Raw genomic sequence first — 22,966 nt, 5'->3', positions numbered from 1 at the left:
GGCAAAATGTTCAAAACTAGAGTGGGAGCTGACAAAAGCTGAAAAATCAGGACATGATTTCTAAACTGCCACCACTCCCTCATTTTCAAGCCCACCTACACAAATCTTATATCAAAACGTTCAGCTATCCCTGCTGCCACTATCCCTGCGGCTAAGCCATAGTCCTGATAGTTTTCACAATATGACCATTTGTTTGCAACTCACGCCGTCCATTGAAACTCCACTCTAGCCAGCTCAAACATGAAGGGCAATTTCTAAACTGCAATACAATATAGTAGTATTACAGTATGACAGACACAATAAAATACAATAAGCAATTCTCAAAACACCTTAGTGAGTTTCCCTTTCACCTCACAACAAAGTCAAATACATACAATATAAGGTGGAGACTCTTCTTATTATAACAGGTAATCAATAGTAGGTAGTCCTAAAAGCAGAAATAAAACACATAATAGTGCAATATTATCTATAAGAAATGAAAGTATAATGAGGTAGATGGAATATCACTCACAAATAAAGAGCCTCTAGATAGGGCTCAATTTTCCAGTATTGTGGAAGATAAGGTTCCCACTGCCTTCTTTATTTTGCTAGTAGCCAAATATGCTCTCAGGGACAGGTATGTTATTCCAAAAGTGCTTTATTATAAAGTGCACAAGAGTAATAAAATAAGAATAAAAAAAAGACCTTACAGGATTGAAGGTAATTGATGGGGTGAGTCCTTGGTGCAAAACGCGTTTCGCCTCATTCAGAGGCTTCATCAGTTGCTGTGGGATATGTAAAACTTGTCCGTTTTTAAATAGTTCATAATTAGAGTTCATTTGAAGTTAAAAGTCATTTAACTTCTAAGAAACCGAAGCACTTTATCTGCCTGGGCTGTCAGGCAGCCCTCCAGAAGAGGATCGCGGCGGAGGTAAGTACCGCCGAGGTCCTGGGGGCTTAAGCCGTTGCGGCGTTCTATGCCGCCGCAATGGCTTTAAAGCCGTGACGGCATAGAACGCCGTAACGCCGTTAAGGGGTTAATGTAACTGTGAAGCACTTTGGGCAACAACGTTGCAATTAAATGTGCTATATAAATAAATAATAAGTTACTCCACCCACTCCAGTTGTAGACTATTGACGGAGGCAAGAACACTTCACACAATTTCCCCAGAAATTGTAGCTTTCTAGTTATCAATGTTCTGCTATTTTAAACATAACTGTTAAATAAAAGCATAGTGAAATCAGACACCTGTTATTGGGTCTTGTCAGTGTGACACTGTCCAGTATTCATTAATCTAGAAGGAGTGGGGCTGTGAAAGAGCTATATTTTTTAACTCTTGCATTCCGTTAGTGTGTGGCAACACCATTCTGGAATATAGAACAGTTATTTTAAACCATGGTTCGTCAACCTGGTCCCTACCGCCCACTAGTGGGCGTTTCAGGATTCCAGGTGGGCGGTAGGGATTTACAGGTTGATCGGGCGGGCGGGTGCGAGCCGGCGGTACCCGTGCGACTGGGTACCGCCGTGACCATTTGCGGCTCCGGCCCGCCCGGTAAACCGCCGGGGCCGCCTTCCAAAGTGTCCATCGGGTGGCCCATGCTGTCAGGGCCACCCGATGGATGCGGATTGTAAGGGGGCCCGGTCAGCGCTGGGCGCTTTAACAGCGCGACCGGGCCCCCTGTGATGACATCACAGAGCTGGGAGGAAGTGATTCCCCGGTCACTCCTCCCAGCTAAAACTGAGAGCCGCGCGGGAGGAACACCAGGGAGTCAGAGTGGGAACTCTGACTCCCATCCACCTGAGCCACCACTGGACCCCAGGGAAAGTCACCCTCCTGCACCTTAAAGGTAGGAAACAGGAGGGTGACTTAAATATAATGTGTGTGTGTGTGTTTGTTTGTGTGTGTGTGTCTTTGTAGGTATGTCTTGTGTGTGTGTATGTGTCTGTCTGTGTATATGTGTGTGTGTGTGTGTCTGTATGTGTCTTTGTATGTATGTCTTGTGTGTGTGTATGTGTCTGTCTGTGTATATATGTGTGTGTGTGTGTGTGTCTCTGTATGTATGTGTGTCTTGTCTTTGTATGTATGTCTTGTGTGTGTGTCTGTCTGTGTATGTGTGTGTGTGTGTGTCTGTATGTGTCTTTGTATGTATGTCTTGTGTGTGTGTATGTGTCTGTGTGTGTGTGTCTGTATGTATGTGTGTCTTGTCTTTGTATGTATGTGTCATTGTATGTGTGTCTTGTGTCTGCATGTGTGTGTGTCTATGTATGTCTGCATGTGTGTGTGCATGTCTGTGTGTCTGTTTGTATGTATGTGTCTTGTGTGTATGTGTGCCTGTCTGTGTCTTTGTGTGTGTGTGTATGTATGTGTGTCTTGTGTGTCTGTATATGTGCCTGTCTGTGTCTGTATGTATGTCTTGTGTGTGTCGTATGTGTCTGTATGTCTTGTGTGTGTCGTATGTGTCTGTCTGTATGTATGTGTGTCTTGTCTTTGTATGTATGTGTCATTGTTTGTGTGTCTGCATGTGTGTGTGTCTATGTATGTCTTATGTGTGTGTGCATGTCTGTTTGTATGTGTGCCTGTCTGTTTGTATGTATATGCTGCGAGACTAAATATTTGATATCTGGTTCGATTTTCGTAAGGAACAAACAAAGGTCTCTTTCAGTGATATTCAGACGACTTCTCTGTTTGCGCATAATATGATTTCTCATTTGTGCGTCAGCTCATCTCCTCTCCCTCCTTACTATACTTACTATAGTCCACTATAACATACACACAAGACACACACACACACACAGGACACACACACAGGACACACACACACACACACACACAGGACACACACACACACACACACAGGACACACATACAAAGACATAGACAGGCACACATACGTGTGTGTGTGTGTATGTGTGCCTGTCTGTGTCTTTGTATGTGTGCCTGTCTGTGTCTTTGTGTGTGTGTCATGTGTGTCCCCTGTGTGTGTGTCTGTATGTTATAGTGGACTATAGTAAGTGGGCTACCTAGCTCAGCCTTCCTACTGGGCATTGCTATAAGGACGGTTAAAAAATAGAAAAAAAGGGGAATAAAAGGTGGGGAGGGGAATTGAGGAGGGAGAGGAGATGAGCTGACGCACAAATGAGAAATCATATTATGCGCAAACAGAGAAGTCGTCTGAATATCACTGAAAGAGACCTTTGTTTGTTCCTTACGAAAATCGAACCAGATATCAAATATTTAGTCTCGCAGCATCAACCTCAAGGATCTCATTAATCACTAGTAAAGGTAATTTCAATTTACTTTATTGTTTTCTCATTAAACGTTATAAAGTTAAAAACCTTATAAACCTGCATTAAGTAGAAATAAAAAGATAAATGTACGTACATTTATTTTTTTAAAAAACACCCCCCTTTCTTAAAAATATTCCGCATTTGCGCGAAAACTGGTGGGCGGTAAGGAAATGTTTTCAACCAAAAAGATGCATTAGTGGGCGGTAGGTAGAAAAAGGTTGACTACCACTGTTTTAAACAAACCTGACTTCAGTTATATTTCATAAATTGCTAAAATTACTGTAGACCTTTCTGTCCTGCTTCACTCCACTACATACATATTATTATGTATTATGTGTTCACATTAAAGGAACACTTCAAGCACCATAACTACTCACTGTAGTTCACTGTAGTGCCCCCATCCCCATTATATGTAGTCAGACTATTTTAGAACTGTTTACTTCTTACCCGTGGTCCGACACGTGTCACTCCTCATCTCCACTACATCCAATGGAGAGATGGAAATTCCTAATGCAGGGCCAGCTCATTGGGTGAGAGCGTCAGCTAATCCTTCTCAGCCAGTGAGTTAAGCCCTTCACCGCAATGCTTAGGCTTCCATTCCAAGGGCTTCCATTTATCTCACTAAGGTCTCACTAAGTGCAAAAGGTACAGTGCACCCAGACAACTTAAATTAGGCGAAGTGGTCTGAGTGCCTATAGTGTCCATTTAACATGTGTATTGAGTCTGAAATAAAATTAAATGTACAAATCAATTGTCAAATTTACTTCTGTCTTGGATACACAGTGCTTCTTCTACTTTAGGCTCATTTTCATAGGCTTTTTAAATTATTTTTTAAAAATATTAATATATAAAAAGCACATCCTATATTAAAAAAAAAAAAATATATATATATATATATATATGAAAATATTAAAATATATATTTTTCTAAATATTAAATCCTGAAAAGCTTATGCAAAAATATTAAATCAAGGCATTAGTTCCTTGTCAGTCTCTATTTTATATATAAATTCTCCCCTTCTACAATGTTTCTTTTTCCCTGCTTCCAGTGCGTGTGTGCGCGAGCGTGTGTGTCATAGGACTTCATACAGATGCATTATTTATTACCTTTAACAGTACAGCCAAACCATACGAAGCATCTTAGGAATCCGGTGACTGACTGGTTGAATAATGTAATGTCAAATCCATCTGTTACCTTTTAATATCATTTCAAATTGTTTTGTTTCACAGGTTCACTTGAAGAATACCGAGATAGAAAACACCAAGCTACTTACAGAAGTACAGACATTAAAGAACTTAGACACAAGCAAAGATAGCTTAATTTCACACTACAAGGAAGAGCTTGGCAAGATGAAGCTCTGTCTGACTGAGAAGGAGAAGCTTCAAACAGAGCTCCTGCAGCATTCTGCAGACAAAGTAAAAGACCCTTTATTTCTTTATTGTAAAGCATTAGTAATGTTCATAATATTTATGAAACTAACCATTGGAAGATGTTAACTGAATTCCATTTCTACAAATATTGTAATAGCAAGTTATTTATAAACTGTATTAACCACTCACTGTAAACTGTATTAGCCACTGTATTATTCACTCACCAATGTCTAGTGATGAGTGGAAATTTTGAACCTTGGTGCCACCCTGTCATATCAATTATTACAAATCTATAAATCAATGCGTAACAAGTAATAAAAGGCTAAAGTTTGGCTTTCATTGACTAGCAAAATTGTTTATTGTTGATCTGTTCCAACATATGAAATGCCATGCTAAAGGTGCTTTGTATATGTGACTTGCATGGTGTTTTCAGTGTGGATTTAGTTGGTAAAGGCCCATGTGACATTGACATTGCAAGTTTTGTTTTTTGCATATTTAATATTTGTATAAGAACTATTTATATCTGAGTGTCCCTTTCAGTTTCTGCAAAAGTTGGTGTCTGTATTCCTTGAAAGAGTCAAAAGAGAGAAAAATATGATTTTACCCCATTTTTGGTTAGCCTCACATTTCTGTCTTCCTATCTGAATTCAACTGCTCCTTAAAGGATCACTATAGTGTCAGGAAAACAAATCGGTTTTCCTGACACTATATTCCCCTGAGAGTGCCCCCACCTTCAGGGTCCCCCTCCCGTGGTGCTGAAGGGGTTAAAACCCCTTCAGTTGCTCAACTTCTTCCACCGCCGGGCTCCCTTACCTCTCCTCCCCCTCCGACGTCAGCGGAGCGGAATGCACATGCCGCGAGCGCGCATTCAAAGTGTCCATGGGAAAGCATTTTTCAATGCTTTCCTATGGACGCTCCACGTGATGGAGGCATAATATGCCTCCAGCGTCGGAGATGCGCCTCTAGTGGCTGTCCGGAAGACAGCCACTAGAGGCTGGCTTAACCCCAAATGTAAACATAGAAGTTTCTCTGAAACTGCTATGTTTACAGCAGGCAGGGATAACCCTAGAGGGACCTGGCACCCAGACCACTTCATTGAGCTGAAGTGGTCTGGGTGACTATAGTGTCCCTTTAAAGATTTGCTTATTGTTGTCCCTCCTGGTCTTGTCTCCATAACCTTATCTGTTAACTGCTTTATTAAGCTAAAGTTGGTTAGATGACTATAGTGTTCCTTTAATAGAACCCCAGTATCTCATTGACCTTACGTCCCTGTATTTCCTTCTGTCTGTTCAGTTATGTGTCTCAGAACTGATCTGTATTTATACACAGGCATCATACAACCATGTTCTAATCCTCTATTCAGCTTTCTAAACGAAAGAATAGGTAGAAGAAGTGAGAACTACCATAGCATTACTTTTAGCTAACTTTTCAGCACAATTTAAGCTTTGTTATTATCCAATTGTATTTTATTATCGTACAAGTGTAGATTTATTTATTAATATTTTGCTTTTTCATTTTTTTTAGGATAATGTATTTATTTTAAAGCAACAGCTACGCAAGTTGGAGGATGACCACCAGTCTAGCAGGCAAGCAGCTTCTTTAATGTCTAAGGAGCTAAGCGATGCGGTGAATATTCGTGATAGAACCATGGCTGACCTGCATACTGCTCGCCTTGAGACAGACTGTGTGAAGAAACAGCTGGCAGACATTTTGTCTCAAGTCAGTGCGCGAGAAGTGCAACTTCAGAAATCCACTGTAACCCCTGCGATAAAGGTTCAAATGAAACTGGTAAACTCCTCTTCACTTGATACATTTTCATTGTGAATTAATCCAGAATCTTCATAATCTGTAACATGTCTGCTAAGGTTTGGTTCATACAGCAACAAACATTGAGTTTACACAGTGTGAACACTAACAGAACACATTGAGGCTGAGTCATTAAACTAGGAATTGAAAAGAATGGACACAGAAATTGTGCATTTTTAAGACAAAATACCCGAACTAAAATATTTTCCAGCTCAACTAACATGGCCTAAAGTTTGCAGTACTCTGTGTCTAGTCCCCATAGTGACAGGCTATTACAAAAATTAAACGCTGTATGAGAATCGTTGCAATTGCCGCACGCGTTCCCTGTGTCCACGCAATGGATTAACCAGGAGATCATGAGTAACGATGACCTCCCAGGAGCTGAGCAGAGCTGCAGTGAGGGTCTCTCATGCAGTCAGATTTTGAATATATTTTATTCTTTAATTTAACTTAACAGGTGTGTTTTGTTTAAAGATCAACTAACATTGACCTGATTGAATGAATAATTAGAATTTAGTGTTTGGTTCTGTATCTTTCAAGCCTGTATATCCTACAGGAGATGGCTGAAATAATCAGCAGGCTGCTAAACTAAATGTACGCATGACTAATTAAAATGTCGTTTTTGTTGTTCTAGTTTATTTTGATTCTCTGGAATTCAAAGGACAAGAATACACCAATTCCTGTGTAAAGTACTTTTGTTATGTTTGCTCTAATTAGGATGCAGAAAATGCTATTGTGGAGCAAGAACTGCGGAAGGAGGTGGAGGACCTAAAGCGAAGGCTGCAAATGAGAGAAGAAAATTATAAAGAGAAATTCAAAGAATGCCAGAAACTACAGAAACAAGTAGTAAAACTGACAGAACAGCTGGTATGTATTCTCCAGCATGTATGTGATAACCTTGACTCGATGTTTTTAAATGCGCAAAAATGCATCCACTTTGTGAAACAGCCTGGTTAATAAAATTACAGACACCTTCTTTTAGCTCAGAGGTGAGCAAAGGTAGATAGATCCCCAGTCGCTGAATCTGTACATCGTCCATGATGCTGTGCCAGGTTTTTTTTTTTGGTTTTTTTTTGACAATCTTTATTTTATTTTACGTTGTACAGGTGTTGTAAAATGCAATTATACAGAACAACAGCAACAAGATAGGTTAATGCGGTTGTACATCAAGCATGTCAATAAGCAGATATACACGAGGTACAGGGCACCTCTTAGAAGATATAATAGGGAACAAGTAGTCACTAATGGTAGTTCAAGTGCAGTTAACTGTTTTCACAAACGGATCATCAAACCAGGGGGGGGACGTAGGTATATTCCCTTATACGTTACACTAGCGAACAGTGAAGGAGCTGTGGTAAGTGTGGGGGGCTGTTCGGCATCTTGGTTACATAAGGTAAGATAAGTGTGATCAAGGCATTTCAGGAGGTGTGGGTAAGTCGTGTTGGGGAGGTGTTACCAGTCGGTGACTGCGGGGCCTGAGGTCGGGTCACTCAGCTGTGTAAATTCTGGGTGATAGCATCTGTCTTCCGTGGTACAGGTCGCGTCGGGGTATGATCCCTGCGGAAGGGTCGGTGTATTCCAACCTCGGAGTACGGATCGGTGTGGTGGCGAGGACAGCAGCCCCTAGGTCTGGGACCCGCGGGTTAAGCCGGTATGTGTGGCACAGCTAATGGGATCAGTGTGAACAGGAAATGTGTGGTGTCTTATCGAGGCGGTTCTGGAATGAGTGGCTCTTCGGTTCGGTGGGTCTGACGTCCACCTTTCCGGGGGTCGACTCGTGAGTGTCGTCACGGGGTCAACCTTGAAGGGGCGTGTGGCGGAGGAGTTGGGATGGTCGGTTCTTGGGCGGTGGCATAACCGTCCCTCTGGTCAGTTGGGTGGAGAAGGGGGGGTGAGGTGGAGGCCTTCGGTTCTCCGCCCCGTCCATTGTGAGGTACCATAGCCATGGCGTCCAGGTGCGGGTGCATTTCTCTTGTCTGTCATGCAGTGCTGCCGTGAGTGATTCCAAGTGGTATATCTCCCCCACCCTGTCCATCCACTGCCGGAGTGTGGGCGCATCCTTTTGTTTCCACCTAGTTGGGATTATTGTAATGGCTGCTGTCAGTAGGTGTTTTATTAGGGATTTTTTGTATGCTGAGATGGACATGTCTGTGTGATGTAGGAGCATGGTGAGGGGATGGAGCAGCAGGGCAATGTCTGTTATGAGTCGAATGGACTCTCTAATCATTGTCCAGAAGGGGGCGATGTCGGGGCAGCTCCACCAGATGTGGGTAAAGGAGCCGTCAGGGGCTCCGCATCTCCAGCATTCGTCTGGCATCTCTGGATCTATACGGTGCAGAACATCTGGGGTCCTATACCAGTGTGTGAGAGTCTTAAAGCTTGTCTCCTGGAATTTGGAGCTGATGGAGCATTTATGTGTCAATATAAATATCTTATCCCATTCCTGGTCTGTGAGCGTGGTCCCTGACTCTTTCTCCCATCTAGTTTCGTATCTGGGGTGTGTCTGGTGTTCACTGTTAAGGAGGGTTGCATATAGCATGGAGATTCCCCTTTCCGGGTGTGTTCGGGTTGTGCATAGGGTTTCAAACTGTGTGGGGGGTCTGTGAAGGCACTGTTTGTTTGGGAAGGTCGCATAGTATGCCCGTATTTGAAAATAGTGGAGGTGATCTAGGCCTGTGGGCGTCTTATCTCCCAGGATATCCGTCAAGGATTTGAGTCGGTTACCTTGCAGTAGCTGTTGGAAGCTGAGCCAGTCGGTGTCAGTATATGAGTGTAGGTCTGCGGGCGTGAGTCCCCCCCAATCCTCGGGTTGTGTGTGATGGGTGTGAGGGGGCCGTCTGTGGTGGTGAGTTGGTGTGAGTAACGTAGTGAGCACCAGACCCGAAGCATGGCATCGATCAACGGGTTGTCCGTTCGTAGCGATCCCAGCGTGAGGGAGCTGAGCCAGAGGCGGGAGGGGAGCATGCCCCCAGCTTGCGCTTGTTCCATGGGGACCCATAGCTTGGCTGTGGGACGTGCATGCCAATCTATCACCCTGAGTAAGTGTGCTGCGTGGTAATATCCCTGGAAGGACGGGAGACCCGTGCCCCCACGGGATTTAGGTCGCTCTAGCAGCGCCTTGCTTACTCTGCTCGCTTTCCCGCTCCATACGAATTGTCGTATCGCCGCGTTTAGTGTTTGGAAGAATGTTCTGGGTATAGTAATGGGGATCGTTTGGAATAGGAACAGGAGGCGCGGGAGCACATTCATCTTTACGGCATTAATCCGGCCGAACCAGGAGACGTAGAGGCCCTTCCATCGCTGTAGGTCCGACTGTAAGACTGAGAGTATGGTGAGGAAATTCAACTGATATAGGAGTGTCAGGTCGTTGGGCAGCCAGACGCCGAGATATTTTATTTTGGAGTCGCACCACGAGAAGTGGAACTGCGTACGTAGATGTGTGATTCTCTCTGTTGTGAGTGAGATCGGCAGGGCTTCTGACTTGCTCATGCTGTGCCAGTTTTAAAGCTAAACATAGCTGCATTAATCTTATTAGTTTGTTCCAGGTGCTGCTACTGCTTGAGAGCTCATTAGCTCTGTAGGATTCACTGCCTCTGGATCTGATTGGTTGTCACACCATTGGAGTCATAGTTGTGTACTTTCTATTACATAGATTATATCTGTTTCTTTGACATAGTTTCCACTTTTTTTTTTTTTTTTTTTAAAAGATATCTACCATTTGTTCTCAACAATTATTGCATTACAGCATTGAGCAGGAAAAAAGGACATGCTTTCAGAGGTAAGCTGGCTTTTCAGCTAGCCAAGATGTAGCCCCCAAACTGTTGTACAACTATATCTTACATTATGCTTTTCCCACCTTAACAGCTGGGGAAGGGGAGGGTTGCCTTTAGGCCATCACACTTTTACCGTATTCAGACATTGATGGAGTTTACCATGTACATATGTTCAGTTATGTAATGCATGTTTTGTTTATTTTGTAATTTAGAAAACTGCAGAAAGTCAACAGAAGGAGTTAGATCTTTATTTGAATGTCGACACTACAGTAGAAATGCAACACTTTACTCCACCAGGTAAGCATTTTAAATTCAAATTCTTAAAAATGCTAAGTATGTCTCCATGATGTGAAGTTTGAAAATTAGACTTTAAAGGGACAATCTAAGCACCCGTACAAATTTAGCTTAACCCCTTAAGGACAGAGCTTCAGAAGCTTGTCTTTCACTTAATGACAACGGCATTTTTTGCATTTTTTGCTATTTGCGTTCAACTGCAATTTGCATTTTACTAATTTATTGCACTGACACATATTATATACCGTTTTTTAAAGGACAGAAAGGGCTTTAATTTGATGTAACACACACATATATATATATATATATATATATATATATATAAATGCTTATTTATTATAAAAAAAATACAGAAATATGCAAAAAAATGAATTTTTGTGTGTTTTTTTTTTACAGTTTTTGCAATAATAATGTGTACATAATTAGTGCAGGTTAAGGAAAGTAATTCAAAATAAATTCATTTAGTTGTTCTGAATTACAGAATATATAATGTGTCTGGGATTTTAAGTTTTTTTTGGTAGTTACAGGTCACAAAGCACAAGGAGTAAAATAAACTTTTTATGTGGAGCGATTTTAGAATTTGGTATGTTTGTCTTGTAAGCCTAATAGCCATAAAAGAAAACAAAATTGCCACACAAAAGTATATATTTATATAAAGTAGACACCACAGGCTATTTACCTAAGGTTGTTTTGACACTTTCTACGTAGCCATTTTACCGCCAACCTCTGCTAAATATTGGAGTAAAATTGTGTTTTTTGTGGGTTTTCGCACACAAACTTATAACAAAGAACTTCTCATGTGTATTTTGTAAAGTTGGTGTGTGCTATTCCTGTACAAAGTTTTATTATGTGTTCAGTTACTTCTGCTGAGTACAACGGTACCCCCATTGTATGTCTTTGGCACTATTTCGTGAAGCTACAGTGCCATATAGGAGACCTGTCCTTTTCAGTATTCACAGTAGAATTTTGAGAGACGGATTTAATGAGCATATGCTTCCATTTGGGGTATTATAACAGTTTGACTGTTCAAAAAAAAAATCACAAAGGCCTACCATTTGTAAAAGTAGACAATCCAGGGTATCTCATAAGGTGCATCTTGTGCCTTAACATGCCCCTGTTTTTTCACCAATAGATGCCAAAGTATGTGGTAAAAAATAATTTTGTGCGTTTTTTACATATGGATTGCATTTGTGCTGGGCATTTTGTATATTTCACATGTGCCACTAAGTTCATACCCCCCAAATTATGTTCAGCTAAGTCTTCTGAGTAAAATGACACCCCCATTGCTTGTCTTTGGCACTATTTCGTGAAGCTACAGTGCCATATAGGAGACCTGTCCTTTTCAGTACTCACAGTAGAATTTTGAGAGACTGATTTAATGAGCCTATGCTTCCATTTGGGGTATTATACCAAATTGACTGTTCAAAAAAAAAAACACAAAGGCCTACCATTTGTAAAAGTAGACACTCCAGGGTATCTCATAAGGTGCATATTGAGCCTTAACATGCCCCCATTTTTTCACCAATAGATGCCAAAGTATGTGGTATAAAATAATTTTGTGCGTTTTTTACATATGGATTGCATTTTTACTGGGCATTTTGTATATTTCACATGTGCCACTAAGTTCATACCCCCCAAATTATGTTCAGCTAAGTCTTCTGAGTAAAATGACACCCCCAATGTATGTCTTTGGCACTATTTTGTGAAGCTACAGTGCCATATAGGAGACCAAGCCATATCCGTTTTTACCGAACTTTGAATTTTTACGCTGGGCCTATGTGCAATTTCCAAGCATCTTAGCAGGTTTTAAATTTAAACTACCCCACAAAGGCCTACCATTTCTTAAAGTAGACACCCCAGGGTATTTCAAAAGGTATATTCTAAACCTTAGTGTAGGATAATTTTTTTGTTAGTTTGTACCAAGTCTCGTTGCAATTAGCATTTTTGTCTGCCTTTTTGACACACACTTGGAGATGTTACTGTATATTTTGCTATCCTTATGTGTGCTATGGCAGTATAACACCTAATCTGTTGCTCAGCTATGTCATCTTAGTGCATCCATACCCACATGTGTACCTTTTTCATGGTTATGTGGATGTTGAAGGGGCACATTGGAGACCATGTCATATGAGTTTTTACCAAACTTTGAATTTTGACGCTGGGCCTATGTGCAATCTCCAAGCATCTTAGCAGGTTTTAAATTCAAACTACCCCACAAAGGCCTACCATTTCTTAAAGTAAACAACCCGGGGTATTTCAAAAGGCATATTCTAAACCTTAGTGTAGGATCATTTTTTTGTTAGTTTGTACCAAGTCTAGTTGCAATTAGCATTTTTTCTGCCTTTTTGACACACACTTGGAGATGTTACTGTATATTTTGCTATCCTTATGTGTGCTACGGCAGTATAACACCTAATATGTTGCTCAGCTATGTCATCTTAGTGCAATGATACCCCCATATACAGAATAGTTGGGGTAAACTTATCCGGGGGTAGTACACAGTCATCTGCGTCCCGGGCAAAGCTGTCATGGATTCCAAAACCAAAACACAGACAGACCACAAAGAGAGAGAACACAGAGAGAGAAACTTGTAATACCGGTCATTAGAATGGCCGGGCTATACAAGCAGAGAATTGTCAAGGTACAAGCCGAGGTCAAAGGAGTAAAGAGAAACGGAACAACGATAGGACAAGCCGAGGTCAAGGATCAGAGAAGACAGGATAAACGGTAGACAAAGCCAAGATTCGGTAACCAATCAGACAGATGACTAAAAATCACACCCCAAAACTGGTCTACTTATTCGGCCTGGGTGTGAAAAATTTTAAAACAATGGCCAATACATAGGCCGGGCTGAGAGGGGCAATCAGGGCAGTAATAGCTGGTCTCAACTCTTACGCCCCTCTTGTAACACACCCTGCACCTTTTCTGGGGGTTTTGTTTTTTAGGGGTTGGTGGAATCTTAAAGCAGAAGTGACCTGCCTCCATTCTTCTGCTAGGCTCCACTGATGGTCTCCTTGTGTGGCATTCTAGCAGCTTAGAAATTAGCTCAAACTGGAAAGAAAGAAAAGTGCTTTTCAGCCCAGCATTTGCCTTTTTAAAAATGACAAAGGCATTGTGGATTGCCATCTGCATCAGGTATATGCCCACTTTTTTATACCATGCCCTGGTCTTTCTCATGATCAAATATGGCTGCATCAGTTGATCGGACAGGTCAACGCCCCCCATATGCCGATTATATTGCCGTATGCAGACTGGCACCCGTTTATATTCGTCTCTGCCACGAATTGCGACCCTCCGAGTGTTTTCACCATGGATGGTGGTTAAGATGAAAACATCCTTTTTATCCCTGCACTTGAGTGCCAGCAGTTCATTCTGGCAGAGAGCTGCTGTTTCCCCCCTTTTCATTTTTTTGTTCGCTAGAGCCTTTGGGAAACCTGTGCGACTCTTCCGAATAGTGCCACAGGCCACGGTCTCGAAGCGGTACAACATTTTTAACAGTGGGATGCTATTATAAAAGTTATCGATGTATAGATGATAACCTTTATTAAGTAGTGGCATTATTAAGTCCCAGACAATTTTCCCACTTGTCCCTACTGTATCTGGGCAACCTGGGGGATCAAGGTGGCTATCCCTTCCTTCGTATACACGGAAGGTGTATACGTAGCCACTGCCACTTTCACATAGTTTATAAAATTTGATCCCATATCGGGATCTTTTGGATGGGATATATTGTCTAAACCCCAGTCTTCCCTTAAACTTCATTAGGGACTCGTCAATGGAAATGTTTTTATTGGGGGTATATATAGCGGCAAATTTACTATTAAAGTGGGCAATTAAAGGGCGTAGTTTGTAAAGAAGATCATACTGCGGATCACCTTTTGGGGGGCACTTGTTATCACTAAAGTGCATAAATCTTAGTATGTCTTCATATCTTTCCCTTGTCATTGTCTCGGCAAAAATGGGAGTATTGCAAATAGGATGTTTAGCCCAATACATCCTAATTGTGGGCTTTTTAATTAGCCCCATTAACATGGTCAGTGCCCAGAATTGTTTCAATTCTGGCACACTGGTTGGGTACCATCTCTCTTTCCTAGAGATAAGAGAGTCTGGATTGCGTGCCAGATATTGCTCCGCATAGAGATTAGTCTGGGTGACTATCTCCCCAAAAATCTCATCCCCCAAGAACAGCTGCATAACATCCAGCGCACTATAGGCAGACAGGTCCGCCTGTATGCCAGGATTGGCTGTAAACACTGGGATGTCTGGGGAAAAATTATTAGGGGGTACCCAGTCATCTGCGCCATGTTCAGCATTAGGGGAATCGTCAATTTCCCCTGATGCTCCTGCAGTATCTGGCACATAGTCCCTGTCCCCTGCATCCCCTGCGTCACTCCCTGCTTCACTCTCTGAGGCAGTGTCAGTCGCCTCTGAGTCGGCCGCTAACAGGGCATATACTTTCTAAACATTGTTAATACAGCTAACAAAACTCTAACAAAAAAATATATATTTTTTTAATTTTTATTCCCTAATTCCCACTAAATTCCACCCACCAAAATAACTAAATCACAAATTAATAAAATCAAATAATAAAATTTAACCCCTTAGGGTTACAAAAAAAACTAAAAATTAACCCTTGAAAGAAAAAAAAAAAAAAAATAGATCACAGTAGAGTACTGTGACCTGTATATTGATCACTGCTAGCAGTGATCAAGCAGCAGGGAAAGGGTTATTTATTTATTTTTTTTAAACTACAGGGAAAGGAATTTTATACTTAAGTATAACTTGGCAATAACGCAGGGACTCAATGTACCACCGATCCGTCTCTCTCCACTTCACAAACCCACACGAGGTGGAGGGAGGCGGATCAGATATCCCAGCAGCATTGTGACCGCTGTGACTGGCTGTCACAGCGATCACATGGGCTGGGATATCCGGATTTGCTGCTGCTGGTCTGCCCCTGACTCGGAGGGACCCAGCAACAGCATTAACCCCGCGATCGCCGGCACTGCGCGATCGCGGCGTTAATTTTAACGCGTGACGGACGAGGTCCGTCACTCGTCATTAACGCATTCCCCTGAGTGACGGACCTCCTCCGTCACTCGTCGTTAATGGAGTAGTTAGAGGCATATATAACGCTTCTGATCAATGTTCAGTTCGAAATTCTTTATTTTTGTGGGCGTAAGCTTCATACAGCAGTTTCAAGACCTTGCGATACAATATGGCTGAAACACAATAATGTCACAAATAATGAGTGTACCGTGCCCTTTTTTAAAGTTATATAGGTATGGTTAAGGAAACAAAAATCAAACAAGAAAACTAGTCTGGTAGCTGCAGTTATAATATTAGCATCTTCAGTCTATAAAGCATATGCACGGAGACTGGATTAAGATAGACACATGAAAGTTACTGTTGGTTATAACCAAGCTTATACGTTATACTATGGTAATTTACAGTAGATATTGCTGAGACGCTGCCTGAGAGTTATAGACTATGCCTAAGACCAGACTATTAAAGGGACACTATAGTCATCAGTGCAACTACATGTATTCCTGACCCTATAGTGTTAACACGACCATCTAGCCCCCCTGTGCCCCTCATGCCTCCATAAATATAGTAAAAATCTTACTGTATTCATGCCAGAAGCTGTAAATCTGCATGCTGTTAGACTCAGGAAAAACAAGCAGTCTGCTGACATGTGATAGCCTGATCCAATCACAGTGCTTCCCCATAGGATTGGCTGAGACTGACAAGGAGGCAGATCAGGGGCAGAGCCAGCATGATTTAAACACAGCCCTGGCCAATTAGCATCTCCTCATAGAGATGAATTGAATCAATGAATTTCTATGAGGAAAGTTCAGTGTCTGCATGCAGTGGGAGGAGATACTGAATCACAGGATGCTTGTGCACAGCAGATCTGAGTTTGTGCCACCATCAACTCAGAAGTCCCCCTGGTTCACTCTGAGTGACTGCAACTGGAGGTGTTCCTAGCTCAGAAAATACAGTGTTTACATGAGAACGGCTGCAGGGAGCTATAGTTCTCACCTGAACAGCCTCATTAAGCTGAAGTTATTCAGGTGACTATAGTGTCCCTTTAAAGGTTAATAGCAACCCACCAGCAAGACCTCACTAATATAGTAGTTATTTATATGCGCAATTATATAATAAAAAATAATAAATTATCAACAGAAATTAAGTAAAACAGAGGAGCTGTGGTGCAATCAGTTTGCAATAGAGCTTGATGGGCCAGTGGGTGAGAGAATAAGATTAGGCATATAAGAAACATGCTAGTCTAGCAACTGTGATACTGCTGGTGCTGATCTGGGATATGGGTTCACAGCTCCATTTGGTCTGCATAAAATAATGAGTGTTAAGAGGGTTAGCTAAACAACTAAATAGAAAGGAACAACATAAAACATAACAATTGCGGGGGGGGCGGGGCCTGGCTGCCGACCAAGATGGCCGCATGCTGAGTGTGCTCCGTGTTAAGCACTCCTGCAAAGCCCTAATTCAGCACTTCTCAACCAATATACTCGACTACCTGAAGGCAGGCAAAAGCGGACTTCAGCTCTGCAGCACCTGGCAGCATTCTGGGCACAAAATGGGCAGACTGGTCTCGGCACACAACTGCGGCCTACGCGGAGGGGCTGGCGTGGAAGAAGCGGCCGATCTTCCTGCTGGCTCTCCGGCTGCTAGAGGTGGACACTACAAGGGCTCCCGTTCCCCCCCCCTTGCCGGTGGGGGTCATCCCGGCTCAAGCACTCACACCGTACTCACGAACACCCATTAGCCAAGCGACCCCGCACGCGTCCCTGCTGGAGGAATCGGCGGGAGCCAAGATGGCGGACGCAGGTCCTCACACTGCGATACGTGACCCGAAAGACACAACACTCGCCAAACTGGATAAAATATTCGCAACATTTTGGCAGAAGCTCGAGGAAAGGCAACGGGGTGCCAACATACAAGGCTACCCACCTCCAGCAACGGCAACAAAGAGCCGGAGCCAGCCCGCACCTATAGCACCAAGAGCCCGCGGACGGGTAACTTCCACTCGGCGACCACACACCACAGGGGTCTGCCGCTCATCAGCAACCACACAAGCACTGACTCGCATAGCGAAGCGGAGGACAGTCCGCAAGAGGAAGACTATACTATCAAAGCCGACCCGCCTAAAATACCTTGATAAGCTACAGCCCACCAGGCGACTGACTGCTGCTTCGCGGAAAGTGGGGAGGCCTACCGGGGTCTGTCGACTCGATCTGGCTACACCTAAATCCAGTCCACGGCACGACTCGTAGCCGGTCATAAGGAAAAGCTCCAAGAAGAAGGGCTGCCGTCCCAGGAGACGACCAACGCAACACCACAAGCAAGTACTTACCTGAGCTCCCCAGGGACAAACAAAGCTGTGCACTCCCCTTGCCTAACTGAACACCCCACTGGTCGGGACTGTAGATACCCACTGAGGGGCATCGGGTAGCTGCAAACACAGGGACATACCCTGCAACAGGCCTTCCACAATGCTAGGCCACACAGCAGTACTCAACCAAGCCAGTTTAACTTGCTTATCTCATTGCCTGTAGCTTAACACTCCAGTTATTACGCTCCGTTGTTTTTATATTGTTTTATATGGCTCTCTATGATTATTCCATTTTGTTCATTATCACAGATAGTTAAAGCTGGACAATGGGTGTAAGGGAACAGTGATATAATCTTTATGGTGTGTAACCCCAACATGATCAAAAAAGACTCTCAACAAGATCTTCTGTTTAAAACGATAGCTCAGCTTGTTATGTAAAATTATAAAAATGTGCACAATCTTCCAATGCTATGACACAACTTTCTGATGTATGCTATTGCTGCCATCATGGCACTTCAAATCTGTTTGTTAATCTCTGCACAATAAAAATAAAGAATTAAAAAAAACAAAAAACATAACAATTGCCTCTGGGATCACTTGCAGGGGGGGAGGGGGGGAGGGCTTGATCACTGCAAGTCCGGGTCTGTAAAGGCCACAGAGGCTTCTACTGGTACAGGTGGCTTGCAGGTCTCCGCTGGGGCTGTAGCTGGAGTGCGACACTCTGCTGCCGCCTGTGTTGGAGCGTGGTCTCCCGACGCCACGTGCGATAAAGCGCAGCTCTGTGCCATGGAAGCTGAGTGGGTGCAACCCTCCCCCTCTCGGCAGATGGAAAGGGGTCGAGCCCATGTTGTTCCAACGGCTTGGGTTTGTGTGCTGGCGGAGCTTGTCTCCCTGAGGCGGTTTGCTAAATAGTAGATTTTGTCCTCGAACTTGGTTGTGAGCTTGAGGCAGCAGCGAGTCTGTCACCAATTGCCTGTCCTGTCGGGCACAGAAGTCCTGGAATATTTCCTCCAGTCTCAGCAAGGGGCACACCGTGACGCTGCTTTTTTTAGCGCATGTTAGTGTCAGGCTCTGTGCCATCAGGGAAGGCCGCCCTGATATTTTGGCAAGGAGAACTTTGTGGATCAGCCCAGCAGGGACCAGGATAACCCCCGCCGGAGTGAAGGTAGCCTGCACTTCAAACTTAAGAGTGGGGAAGTCGGCCGTCCTTCCCCAGCCCAGTCATCTTAGACCTTAGCAAGCTTCCTCTGTCTCCCTGAAGTCGGAGGATTCCGAGGTATTGGTAGGTTATCCACAGCACTCCTCGTTTAGGCAGTGTGGAATCACCCCGATTTGGGTGCCGTGGTTGATCATTAACCCCAATAATCGGTGAGCCAAGCTGGAGCTCGCCCGATACACATCTGGTCAGCATGAGGCTTAGGCTCCGCCCCTTAAATATTTTTGTTTATGCAGCGCTAAACACACATCCACTCATTGTGACTTACACAACTTTCATACACACTTACTATATTTTAGATCTTCACTTATTGCAGTTTGTTTAATTTAGTACTCTTTTAATTGCCTGCTAGAACCCGCATGAACCTTTTGTGTGTAATTAAAGTTTATTTAACAAAGCAGGAGAAAATAACTTCTATAGTAAACACACTGTGTTGTAAATTCATATTGGAAATGTATGAGTCACAGCTGAGGTATATGGCTTGGGCTGCATAAACAAGAGATTTACCTCCTACATGACAGAATTGAGCAGTAAGAATGCAGGGGCATGATCTGTATACCCAAACTACTTAATTAAGCAGTTGTTTTGGTTTTTAAAGTGCCTCTTTATGCAGATTGAAAGGAACTTATATTTATATTCAAATTTTTGAAGCCACACTGTGCCTTATGGTAACATAGTATGGTTAATTTTGTTAAAATGGCTGCAGCATATATTTTCTAATGTGTTTCACCAAACCAAAAGCCAACCATGTGGTACACACAGAATAAACAGAATATGCTAAGATCAGTGCTTTTATACCAGCAGTAGCAGTTTGTGTTTCTTTACATTTCTGTCCGAATTCAAATGTAAAAAATCATACAAGAATATAGTGTAATATTGCAGATTGAAATCAGCTATCAGAACGACAATACAATGATCTTATTCACATTTAGGGGAGCTTATGAAGAAAAGCCCCCAAACTGCAGAACATTGTACCATCTACAGTAGACCTGCACAACTTAGCAGTAGGTAGGGGCCAAAATGAATATTGACTAAACTTCTTTGGGCCGCAGTTGATAAATAAACTTTTTTTTTAAATAAACCATATTATAAAAATTACTTTGCTAAGTGGTACATGTCTGAATACATTTTCCAGGTTTTCTTCCCGTTAATGAGACGTATTACACGTTTTGTCAGCAATCCGTTTCCCTGTCTCTTTGGCTCCTTTCCCACCCATCTGTGTACTTTTGTGTCCATCCTCTGTGTAGCATAGCTGAGCCTTGGACCATGGTATAGGAGCGCATTTAACCTCTACACAGTCTGATAGGATGCAGTTTGACGCTCTCAGTGAGCACTTCCTGTCATACCAGGTAAAGGTTAGAGAAGCTTCTCTACCGAGGTCCGCGGCTTGACCACCCTACAAGGAATGACTGGCTGGAGGGGAGCTTAGTGCAGTGCACTCCCCTCCTGCCGTTCAAACGGAATGTGCGCCCTCCAGCCCCCCCAGCCCATTGCGACCTAAGATGTATTTTGCATGTTTCTGGCTACCTGCGAGAGGGACTGTAATTGCATTTAGTTATGGTGGTTATAGTGCTTGTGGTGTCATTTTTAAATTACAAGGGACTTGTGCATTATAATATGTCAAGCTCATCTAGAAAGTGAAAGTCCTGCCCTCCAGATTACATGTGTATGTGTATGCAAGTCTTTATATTTGCAAGCATTCATATTTATGCAGAGTGCGTGTGGTTTATATTATCAAATCTATTTTATTGCTTGTTCACAGTGAGTCCATTTTTGTCAGAGTCTGTTCCTGATTTTGTTATAAAAGAACAAGTCCATGAAATGACTAAGGAAATTACTGAAAAAACTGAAAAATATCGGAAGTGTAAACAAATGCTGACAGTAAGTCACAACTGTTAACACATTGACATGCTTTGTTACTAAAACACTTTAGAAATGTTGCATACCTTAGGTTTATAGATTTATAAATATAGTTTTTTGTTGTTGTGTGTAACTGCCATCACTAATGGGTCGAGAATCAGAATTGTATTTCAATTCCATTATATTGCCATTGGTCCCATTGGTTGGAACACACATATAATATCCATCTCCAGGTAATGCATTCCCTGCTTATCCCAGTGCAAATGTAACCTTTCCCCACACTTTAGGTGTGCACAGCACATTGCGTTAGGTTGTGCACCCAAACAAACTAGTGTTTGTAAATTAGTTATTTTATGTTGTGATGATTTAAAATCAGGTTGAGTATTCAGGTTTGTGTTTAGGCAAGATAGAAGGTAGGATAAATATATCATTTCTGAGTTTAAAGTGGTACTCTCAATTTTGAGTCTTTCAAAAAGATACAATCTCTATGGAAATACTCTTAAAGACTGATTATGGTAATGAGCAGGATTCCAACCCGTGTTAACTGATACATCATGCCATTTCCCATTAGTCATGCAATTGCCAATGGCATTTCACTTGTACAGTCACAAATATCCAATATCCCACAGTCTTATGAAGTCTTAGGGTAAGAGCACATCAGTGAACTGAGCTTCTGATAGGTGAAGCCACCAGGCTCCATGGTGACTCCACCAAGGAGCGAGAGATTTAGGTAAGGATGTCTGTCTGGTACTTCAACCGCGAGGCGCTACATGCATTTAGACATATCACACTTGGGCTCTCTTATCCCAAAATTTAAAGATCCAATAAGTGACAGTGCTTCTTAAAATAAATAAATAAACACGTTTTCAATAGAGAGTAGAGAGCTCAGTTTGTGTATGGTAGACATACTGAGTTTGCTCGCTCGGTCTGTCCTGTCTATTTGCTTACCTACTCTTTGCTATTGTGAATCGTTAAAAACGTAATTTTAACGCTGAATGTGTTATTTTGCTCGTTTAGGAAGAAAAGGCGAGATCCAGTTCTTATGCCGATGAAGTAGCCATGGTGGAACTGAAATGGAAGGAGCAGCTTAAAATAAATGAGAGCATCAAGCTACAGTTAGCATCAATTGAAGATCAATATAAAGTATGGAAAAAATGTTTTAATCAAGCTAGCTGTTTGAAAGAGATGCAGTCAGTGTATCTGTGTTTTATTCTTTCGACAGGCATTTAGAGCATGGAAGGCCTTTTTTTCTTGTACGATCTGGAAAAAATTCTAGATTTAATTTTTTATATTTTAATATTGGCTACTTTTTAATACCAGGCAGTTACATTTCATATAGTGCACCTTAATGTGCAGTGCCATTACTTTAATCTTTCAGTAATGTAAATGATAAACGTTTTACTTTTATGTCCGTATTGACCTATTTTTATTTTGTTAAAGGGGGTAAAGGGTTACACACGTATATGTACAGGAGAGCATCTTACAATAAGTTCTGCGTAACTCACACGCATGGTTTTTTGTTGTATAAGAAGCAATTTGCACAATGTATAGAGGATTTTTTTCTAAAAACAAAAACAAAAAAAACTGACACACTTTAAATACACCAAGAGACATAACAGACTTTTTTGTTAACTGAAAATCTTGTTTCTTGTCATGTTTGTGGCAAGCAATGTATAAATCTTTGTGAACAGACTAGCACATGGGCTACAGTAAAAAAAATATATATATATATTTGTATTTTATTTAAGAGTTTTGGTGACATAAGAGCAGAGTTCAAGTGTTTTAAATCTGATCACCTCTCCTGGCATGAAACGGTTTCTTGTTTTCAAGAGAGGTCTACCCCTAAGATAGTTTTTCATGCTAAACTTGTCGAGCTCTGTTCTGTTTGTATGTCAATGATGGACTCACAAGCCAGACATCTTAAATCTGCCGGGACAGGAAATACTCTGAGAACTCAGATATGTTCTAACCCCTGACTTCTATATCATATATAACAGCAATGGCTACCTGCAGCTCTGCTGATGT

At 42.2% G+C, this 22,966-nt stretch overlaps 1 protein-coding gene across 2 annotated transcripts in view; it reads left to right on the top strand.

Moving 5' to 3' along the window:
* Positions 1 to 22,966, top strand: part of TAX1BP1 (Tax1 binding protein 1) — a 100,585-nt gene that overhangs the window by 63,446 nt on the left and 14,173 nt on the right. For both annotated transcript variants that reach the window (XM_063452334.1, XM_063452333.1), the window contains 6 exons: positions 4,498 to 4,683; positions 6,163 to 6,426; positions 7,162 to 7,311; positions 10,430 to 10,514; positions 20,844 to 20,962; positions 21,959 to 22,084. In XM_063452334.1, coding sequence (XP_063308404.1) covers positions 4,498 to 4,683; positions 6,163 to 6,426; positions 7,162 to 7,311; positions 10,430 to 10,514; positions 20,844 to 20,962; positions 21,959 to 22,084 — 930 coding nt within the window. The remainder of the gene's footprint in view (positions 1 to 4,497; positions 4,684 to 6,162; positions 6,427 to 7,161; positions 7,312 to 10,429; positions 10,515 to 20,843; positions 20,963 to 21,958; positions 22,085 to 22,966) is intronic.

The sequence above is a fragment of the Pelobates fuscus genome, chromosome 4 (assembly GCF_036172605.1).
Source record: "Pelobates fuscus isolate aPelFus1 chromosome 4, aPelFus1.pri, whole genome shotgun sequence".
NCBI classification, from domain to species: domain Eukaryota; kingdom Metazoa; phylum Chordata; class Amphibia; order Anura; family Pelobatidae; genus Pelobates; species Pelobates fuscus.
Note: the sequence above shows the minus strand (reverse complement) of the source record. Positions and strands in the feature narration are given on the sequence as shown.